The sequence below is a fragment of the Phalaenopsis equestris genome, unplaced genomic scaffold (genome assembly GCF_001263595.1).
Source record: "Phalaenopsis equestris unplaced genomic scaffold, ASM126359v1 Scaffold000352, whole genome shotgun sequence".
In the NCBI taxonomy this organism is placed as follows: Eukaryota; Viridiplantae; Streptophyta; class Magnoliopsida; order Asparagales; family Orchidaceae; genus Phalaenopsis; species Phalaenopsis equestris.
The window spans coordinates 878,972-889,476 of record NW_018164794.1 but is presented as its reverse complement, the minus strand read 5'-3'; the positions used below and the strand labels follow the sequence as shown (position 1 = coordinate 889,476).

Sequence of the window (10,505 nt, the reverse complement as noted above, 5' to 3'; positions counted from 1 at the left end):
CGAAGGCGGGCCAGCGAGGCCCGCTGGTCGAAAGGAGACCGGCTGCTTGAACCTGCAGAGAAGCCGACAACTGTGCGGGAACATTAGGAATCCTGCGGACATAATGACTTTGACCAACAACTGCTTGAACAACAGGATTCCTACCATGCGGAGGAGGCCACTGGTGAATCTGACGTGAACCTGTAGTTTGTTGGGTCGGTGGCTAGGAGGAGGTGGAGGTGGCAACTGCTGGAACCGACAGAGGAGTTCGGAGCTGCTGGATTTACGGTTAAGCTCTGATAACATATTGAGATTTGGAAAATACCAGCTTAATATTATTAATAAGAGAAGTATTTAAAATCAATTACAATAGGCATAATAAAGGAAAGAAATAAAAATAAAATAAAACAACTATGAAAGAAAATAAAACATAATAAAATAAAACAGAAAATATATAATCGGGGAATAAGAGAAACTAATAAATAATAACGACTATGGTTAACTGTTATAATCTAATATTATAAAAAGATCAATCGAGATGGAGTTAGAGATAACTTGAAACAGTTTCAAAGTAAATTTAGAAGTTCTAAAATATATCATCTAAAGTTCTGATTTCAACTTTTGTCTTTAATCTATAATCAAATGATATATCATCATAAGAGAAAGCCAAAATTTTTACTCTTGTTTAAAATTGCGCAATAAAAGGCTCACCTCAACATTTTTTATTAAAAATTGCAATAAGGCATGTCTTATTGTCCACAGGGTGAGGGGCGCCTTGGCCTCAAAATGTTTAAGCTATCTACATTTTTTTAACAAATTAAAAATAATATCAATAAGCCTCACTTATCAACCCTCACACCTTATGTAAATAACAAGAAATAAACGGAAAAGGTATCCATAAAGTTTATGTAGTTGAAGTTCTAACTATCAACATATTTAATATTTAGTTAATATTTTTATTGTGATTAATTATTAAAAAAACTGAGATTAAATATAATGAGAAATGAGAGAATATGAATATGAATATGAATATGAATGAGCAGAGAGCGTGCAATAAGCAATTCATTATGCGTATGGTAATATGGACTTCAAAATTTAAACATTTAAACAATGATGACTTCTTGTACTCTTACTTTAAGTGAGAGAGAAGAGGATAAAAAATATGGGTGGAGAGAATAACTTATTTTTATTATTTTGTTTTGATGTTTCAATATTTTATTTGGAAATCTTAGCTTACTTTGATAGTTTAAAATTTATATAATATTAGGATATTAACGGGTTACTTCTTGCCTTGCACAATTTATTACTTTTTACCTTGTAAGAATGTTGTTATATTACTTTTTACAATGTTAATATGTTATAAAATTAATATGTTATTTCTTTCTTCACATTTTATAGTTTATAAGATATTTATTAATTTATGTTTTTTTTTTTTTTAGGCTTACACCTCAAATCTCCTCGAGGCTTAATGCACACCCAACAGAGAAAAAATGCCCCAATACTCAATTGCGCAATTTTAAACCTTGATTTTTACCACAAAGCAAAATATTAATAAAACAACTCGAAGTTATATATATTATATATATATATATATATAACTTCGAGTTGTTTTATTAATATTTATGTGTGTGTGTGCGCACGCGCGCGTTGTACGTGTGTGTGCCGCCTATCGTGACTCTTTAGTTTGCAGAGTTTGTAAGATCCCTAAAGTCACGAGTTCGATCCCACCTATATGCAGAATGAAATTCTTAGGCACATGGGGTAGGTCGGAATGCTCGTCTAATAGTCTTTGACCAATTTTTAATATATATATATATATATATCAAGATCGACAATCATTTTATGAAAATTCTGAAGTGAACTGTAGGTTTTGATCCAAAAGCGGAGTCCCCTATCATTCCAGTTTTGATAAAGTTGTTGGGGTTTACATCTATTCAACATGGAAATCCTCTACTATTTAGCAATTGCTTACGGTAAGTCTCTCAAGGTAGATAGTCTTACGTTTGTTGTCGTCAGACCTTCTGTGGTTTGTGTATTAGTTGAGAGAAATATCACTCAACCAACTCCGGATGAGATATGGATTGGCATTATTCACAATGGGTATTGACAAAATGTTGAAATAGAACCACATCCTCCTTATTGCTCACATTGTAGTATGTTTGGCCACAGTTCTAATATTTGTTATCGTTTGCATCCTCATCTAAAGTCGAATATCGCTAAAGATCTGTCATCTATCATCCTTGCTGAGAAGCTGCAATCCGATCCTCTTTCCAAAATCATAGTTCCATATGAAGAACACTTTACTACAGGTACAGATCCAAATGTGCAGATACCACTTAAGCCTCATTTACATACCAAGACATACGAGAGTGCTCTTTCGACCCAAAAGAAGATCAGCTGATAGAACAAGTAGTTGTCTCTAATGTTCAACAACCTACACATATTTTGCACACTTCAGACCATTTTGCTGATCAGGTGAGTCAATTCTCGGATAAGGAACGACAGGTCTACACGAGGAGAAAGAACGGAGGACGACTCGAGTTAGGGAATCTATTGGATTATACGTTGGTTACTACTGACAATGACATTCATCTGACCAATTTATTAGCTGGCTCCTTCCCTAGAACTAGAGGGAGAGGCAAGGCAAAATTGGGTCGCTCTCCAGCTACCTGATACTCTTATTCTGGCACTTTTTAGTTTTTATTTTTTTAGATCTCTTATGTATTGGTTGTATTTTTTCTTTTTTGAAACCATTTGATATGCTGATTTTTGTGTAGACTGAGTGTCATTTTTTGGATCTCCCACAAAATCTATTTGTACCTTACTTTTCATAGAGCCGCCCCCACGTAGTGGGATTAAGGCTTTTTTGTTGTTGTTGTATATATATATATATATATATATATATATCAAATAAAATGAAATAAAAATGAATAAACAGCTTAATTGTAAATAATAATATCATAATAATTCATTATCAAACTTCACAAATTATTATTTAAAATATGTGTTTAAAACATTTTAAAACTATATAATTACTAACTATTGTCAATCATCTACTACTATACAATGACATCTAAATATAGTATCATACCAAAATAATAATAACTATATCAAAAGTTTGATAACTATAAATTTCATAAGAGAATAGCTAATAAAGACCAATATGAATATTAAAAGTATTAATAAATCCATTTGGAAGCAATAATAGTTTATATTTTCTCTTTTTTTTAATGATATAACAAAACTACCATAAGAGCAATTACTTTTACATATAATGTATATAATGATCTATGAATTATGAAGTTCTTCGACTCTAGCTACTTGATTGTATATTATAAAACATGTTTATCTATGTGCATATTGCTTTTGCTTTGCAATAAACTTTATACAATCCTTTTGTTTAATTATTTTACCAATCTTAATAATCCTTTGGAGCAAGCTTTTTATTTCCATGATTTCTTCAGATTAGTATTTTTTTTCCTTAAGCATTCTTTGGAGTATTTTCTAGTTATTGTAAAATTGTAGAACACATGCACCAGATGATAAAAATGTTTTAAAAATGTAAGTATGAAATTATTTAATTTTTAGAAAACAACTCTTTTAAAACAATAAATCAAATATAACTAGTAATAAAGTAAAATATAGTCCTAATTATAACGTGGGGCTTAGAATAATTAGTTCCATTATGATCCTGTTGAGAAATTGTCGAGATATTTTAGAAAATAAAGTGAGACTTGTGAAATGTTGTGTTTGGTGTACATAAAGAATCCCAGTGTCCAAATGTTTGACCGTGACATAAAGACACATAGAACTGTTTGTAACCAATATGCTTTGTTGCATCAGGATTCGTTTAAGAGAAGCTAATATAGAGGTAAAGACCAGATGCTTAACGAAAGGAGGGCCAAATAAATAAAGCATATAAAGCTGGCATGATGGTAGAAAGCGACATACCTGATCTATGATAGCAAAATAATGTGAGTTTGCCTGCAAAAGAAGAAATAACTCCTATGAGACCTTATCCAAAGGCAATAATTTCTACAACTAACAACCATATTCAAATCAAAGAATTTAATTCATAGAGAGGACTATAAGAATGTAAATTGTTATTAGATGACCATGTACAAGAGAGAAAACAGAGAACGTAAACAGCGTTAGCCAAAAAATAGGAATCAAAATGATTAAAGAAAATTATCAGCAAAAATCAAGAAGATTAAAATATCCCAATAATTGAGAAGCATATTCTTGTAGTTAACAGCAATGAGCAGGTCTAACTTGTATTACTCAAAATTCATGTCAATCTTAAAAATGTTCAAGTTTGAATAAAAAAGGCGCCCATGACTATCACGAATTTCTGATCATTATTTTCTACATTAATTTCAGAACAGCCAGAAATATGTTAACCATACAGATATGGAACATTGCTATTTTGGAATGGTCAGACATCTGTGAACATATCGGCAAACTTTAGCTTCTGTTCATGTCCATTTGTTTCATCAGGAAATAAGATTGTTGGGCTGTTCCATGACATCGAAGAAAAAGTTAAAACAAGGGACTTTCCTTGCGGAAATAATTTCCAATGCACGAGACCATCAGCATAAATTATCTAGCATTAGACCATAAAAGTCATTAACATATCTGATGTAGGATATGCAAAGGAAATTTACCGATCCACATTGACGGTACAAGTTTTATCGGTTGCCAACATTTTATCATGATAGGCCTTCAGCATAAAGCTTTTGGCAATTTATCAAGAAAGGCACAGAGCACATAATATGCAACATGAGAAAGCAATTCTTTTACTCAAAATAAGACATTGACCTGTGTGTATATGCCCAGGGCCAATTCAAGGTGAATAGATTACAACCAAAGCTGCCTGAGCTTCAACAATGAGAGCAAATAAAATGGGGGGCAACAGAATCCATTTGATTGAAGATAGTAACAACAATGAACAAAGGAGCGACAATACGTAAATTGCACCAAATTCCTTCGATGGCATCAAAATTGTCAGAATGTCATCCGTTCATCAAAATAACTGCGCAAACAGCGTCCAGAGCAACGAAATTATGCAAGAAAAGATCTTTCATCATTGAAACAATCAAGCATGAAGAAAACAATGGATTTCCTGTGCAATGCACACAATTTGAGCCCAAATTGTTTCAATGTTAGCCAAATTTGCTCAAACAATATTCCATTGGAAAACGGACTATAACAATGTGTCTAAAACATTGAATTTACTCCGAGCAGAACATGAATTTACACGTATTTCAAGGCAATGAGGTGAATTCAAAATGCATGAAGGCTAGAACGTACGAGCAACGATTAATCAAATGCAATGAAAATGTTTATTTCATTTATTTTGGATGTAGAATATTAATATGACAAGAGAATAAGTTGGAAAAACTTGAATTATAGAGATCTAGCTTGGAGTCCTTTTGACTAAAACTAAATTTGAATATGTGGAATGTAATTTTAGTAGTAGTAATTGGCAGAGTTGTAACTATGAGTGATCAAATCATTAAAGAGTGAGAACGTTTTAGATATCTCGAATCTATTGTTCAAAGTGATGCTGAGATAGATGGGGTTGTTATTAGTTGAATTAAAGTTGGTTAGTTGAAGTGAAGGTTTGGGCCTATTGTTTGTGTGATAGAAAAGTAAATTTTATAAGATGGTGGTGAGACCTGCAATGTTTTATGGCGCAAAATATTGGCCTTTGAAAGAGATGCATAAAATAAAGTTAAGTGTTGTTGAGATGAGAATGCTTAGGTAGTTGGGAAGCTTAACACTTAGACAAAATACGAAATGAATCTATTCGAGAAATGGTTGGTGTAGCTCCAATGACATATAAGATCAGAGAGTCATCTTAAATGGTTCGGTCACATTAAACGACGATCATCTGATGATCCGGTTAGGAGAGTAGATGTTTTAGATTTGACTCATGTTAAAAAAGGTAAAAAGACTCTAGCATATAGATGTTTTAGATTTGACTCATGTTAAAAAAGGTAGACGTAAACCTAAAAAGACTCTAACATATTGTATAAAAAATGATCTTAATCCAATAGAATTAAATGAAAATGCCCCACACGCCATGCCCATCCCATTTTACTAAAAGACAAATATTTAAAAAAATTATCATCTAGAGCTTTAAAAACTGCCCATAATTGACTCATCACACCTATCTGTCATTCATGCCCAAACTCTGTCACACTAATCTAAAATTATCGTTTTGCCCTTTCTATCAACAAAACCCACGCACGTAACTTGCTTCCTCACATGAGGGCTTCCCTCCCTTATGCTCTACCCAAAACTCCATTTCCTCGACGTGAAACTACTCTATCTCATGCCTGCTACCTCCCTCCCAATCCTTCTCTCTTAACTTCAAGAAAAAATGGAAAAATCCCCATTCTCCCAATTTCCTTCTTTTTCTTTTGTCGGTAACCATACAATCTCAAAGCCTTGCACACCTACCTTCTTCTTCCCTCACACGCGTAACTAATAGCCAACACAAGCTCCTCTCACTTTCTCATTCCTAGTTGCTCTCGCCAACTGAGACGCACGGCCTGCTATCCTATCTCCCCAATTCACTACCTAGCCAAGACCAAAAATACATTCCTTTCATTGAGTTTCATCCAACTCGCCGCCCCCACATTCCCCCTCACTTTTCTTTGCCTCGCACGATAAAGGCCAAAGCCCTTAGACTTGCTCTCTTACTCGATCCCATGGCTGCTTCGTTTCCTTTTTTATCGAAGAAACCCACACAAGACCCTCTTCTCAATATGCTCGAGCTACTTTTCCCCTTTACAACACCATACTCCGTTCTACACCTCAAATAGCTATCTCCTCCCTAAACCAAGAAGATCAACCACCAACAATCGCCCCATTTCTCTTTCTAACCATATCTTTCACTCTCTATATTATGATCTCATCTCTATGATCTTGATAATTGGCAATTCAAGAATGTCGATGACTCAAAATATTGAGTAAGAGGAAAATAGAAGAGAAGCGCGGATTGAGAAGAATATACAACAATTCAATGACGCCAACAACTACAGAAGTTAGAACAAGTGGGAGAAAAAGAAGCATAATAAAGGTAGAAGCTTACAACATTTTCATTTTTCTTAAATGTCTCCAATAGAGCCTTATTTATAGAAATACAACATTGTTAATGCATTGTTAACCAGATTTTTAACCCATTAACAACTCTTACTAACCTAATCTAAAACAATGATCAACCATCCCTAATATTCTATATAATTAACCAAACCTTCAAAAAGACCTTGCCCTCAAGGTCAAGCAAATCAAAGAAAAATCAAGAAATTAGGATAGCAGAAAAATTAGTGAGCAATGAGTTGAAACGTTCATCAATGAAGCTGATAGGCTTTTTGGTGTACCTTTTGCAAACCAAAAAAGTGTGGTAAGTTCTTGGACTTGTTCCCAGAGTTGTTGGATTAATAGAGAGACAGAAATGGTAGAGCAGAACAAAATTTCAATCGTTCAAAAGGGAGCAGGTTTGGTGATTGGCTCCGTAGGAATCATTTCTATCTTCACATTTTTTCTTATTGTTATGGAAGTGAATTCAACTGCACTGGGAGATACTGCCCAACCTACCATGGTATTCAATAAACAAAAAGGGTTTAGGGCTTAGGGTTTAGAGAGGCAGCTTATTTTGGCGGAGCAAAAGATGATAGGATTATTGTGATCAGATAGAGTGGTGGATCATGATGACTGCGAGCAATGTCATATGGTGGGAAGATGATGAAAAAAAGAAAAGCATGGTGAAAAGAGCACCATTGTTAATCCCATCTCTAGGATCTTGATAATCAACAATTCGAGGATCTTGATAAACCCAGAAATTGGGTGGGGAAGGAATAGATAAGATAAACTCAATTTGAGAATGATAAATGACAATTTGAAGATGTCGACAAATGGGAAATTAAAAAGAGGGTGAGAAAAATAAACATAGTAAAGGGACAAGCTTCACATTTTCAAACATGGGAAATGTGTATTCACAATGATGTTTGACTTAGTCATGGACCTACAGTTTATTTGAGAATGATAAATGACAATTTGAAGATGTCAACAAATGGGAAATTAAAAAGAGGGTGAGAAAAATAAACATAGTAAAGGGACAAGCTTCACATTTTCAAACATGGGAAATGTGTATTCACAATGATGTTTGACTTAGTCATGGACCTACAGTTGATCATAGTTAATGAGTCAATCATGGGCAATATGGATTAACAGTGCCAATAGGTCTTCTGATAGCTATACCTTTTAATTAAAAGAGCATTAATAGTGCCTTCTCCATCAATTCGTTTTAAGTAATTTTTTGCACAAAGTCTTACATCAAATTGAGTAAAGTCACAATTCAATTCTTACTAACACAAACAAATGTCTAAGGGGGGAAAAATAAAACAGACAATTGTCATCTTGACAGTATACCAATTATTATCTTTCTTGTGTTCTGGAGTAAAAAAGTAGCAAAGGACACGCATTTGACCACAATTGATGATTAAATCAAAGGAAATGTGAATTCAAGAGCCTCATATGTAAGTAGATGGGCATTTGGCTATACATTATTAGGTGGTGTTTTTCATCAGTTCAAGCTTTTAAAGTAATCAGTTGTGCCAAGATATCTTACACCAGTATCGACGGTGTTAGTGGTGAAGAGAATCTATCAAACTAGTGAAGTAAGTTTTCCTTATAGTGAGTGGCGCAATGATAGCTTCAAATCATACAACATGCACTCATACCATTTAATCTATTTCAAAATCTCAAAACTTATTGGAGTTATTACACCTATAAAACTCAATTATTTATTAAGTCATACATCTCAAAATGTCCATCTTCTATAGATGAGTTAATCCATGTATAAATGGTGAGATATTGTAGCCAAATTTTCCCTAATCGATTTATGTGACAATAAAGCTTCTTTGGATTGCTCTATCAATCCGTCGTTGAAACTTAGATATATCAACATTGATTCGCTCATTACATTGCCGCGTATAGTGATTTATATTCAAATCATTAGTACAAAGCATCATTAGTGACGACTATTGTCAATAACTCAAACTAGTCGAGGACTAGCGGATTGGTCGGATCAACTAAAGGGTATCCAACGCACAATAAAGATTTAATTATAAAAAAAGTGATTCTCAACATCCATTATAGATAATTATAATTAATATGTCAATTAAATATAAAAATAAACCTCCATAAATTTATAAATATGGCTCATTCTCAATTAATTTGGTAATCTTTCTCAACTCTAAGGAAATTTCTCATCCAACATACTTGGATCAATCGATGAACTTTAACATTTGGTGAGTTTTTGTTTGAAAGCCACACAAATTTGTGGATCGAATACAAATTTTCAATATTCCATAAGTTCCTTGAATTTTTGGCAAGCTCATATAAAAAAATCAGAGGAGGTTTGTATTGTGTCGAAGGTATTTCTACTGTCAGGACAACCACATCGTACACATCACACATGATTACAACAATAACATCACCTACCTCAATTTGAAAAACCATATGATGATCATCATTCTTTCACTCATACTAACAAATTAATATATGCGTTGGAGACACCACATATAATGGCAATGAAAACATCGTTCGTCACAATGTAACAACCGAAACTCTGTGTTCTCACATATCTTAGTTGTGATGAACTACTATTTAAGTAAGCAATGATAGTGTCACTTGCTCCCATATGAAGACCATATGGCAATGAAAACATCGTTCGTCACAATGTAACAACTAAAACTCTGTGTTCTCACACATCTTAGTTGTGATGAACTACTGTTTAAGTAAGCAATGATAGCGTCACTTGCTCCCATATGAAGACCATAAAAAAAAAACAAAAAACTAAGACAACAACAAGCAACAAATCACATTTCGCACCAACACTACCCAAAAATGCCGCTATGCATGATATATAGGGACTTGGACAATCATGCATCACACACTAAAATTGTGTTTGTTATTGGCATGCAAGAGGACCAGCTTAGGTGCCTCCAGCATCCCTTAAGACTCACATACCCAAGAAACATTTCTTATCAAGTCCCTCAGGCTACCTAGAGGTGGACCATCCTTGTACTTGCAATTAGGCAAGGCCTTCTGGTATTTCCCTGTCTATGTTCTCCATAAAATATTTTATTTTCTGTAATTCTGTGTATTTGATTTCTTAACCAAGGCAATGTGAAACTCTAAAGCCCGACTTGTCCTGTAAATCTCTTCAAGCCCCAATTGGTATAAGCTTCAAGATTGGAAAAACAATTGAACAGGGTATTGGACCCAACGCTGGGATTTAATAGAAAATTTTTTTCCTTCATGATGTACAATATTGTTGTCTATTGTCCTGTAAATCTCTTCAAGCCCCAATTGGTATAAGCTTCAAGATTGGAAAAACAATTAAACAGGGTATTGGACCCAACGCTGGGATTTAATAAAATTTTTTTTTCCTTCATGATGTAGAATATTGTTTTCTAATTTGGAAATGATTATGAACCGTCAAGACGGCTTCC

General features: G+C 33.8%; 1 protein-coding gene across 1 annotated transcript in view; it reads right to left on the bottom strand.

Annotated features, from left to right (window-relative positions):
• The window catches only part of LOC110026121 (alpha-mannosidase 2), a gene marked incomplete in the record, with an annotated part of 25,501 nt that overhangs the window by 13,736 nt on the left and 1,260 nt on the right, over positions 1 to 10,505 (bottom strand). Inside the window, 1 exon segment of the mRNA XM_020726937.1 lies at positions 3,931 to 3,963. Within this exon segment, the coding sequence (XP_020582596.1) occupies positions 3,931 to 3,963 (33 nt within the window).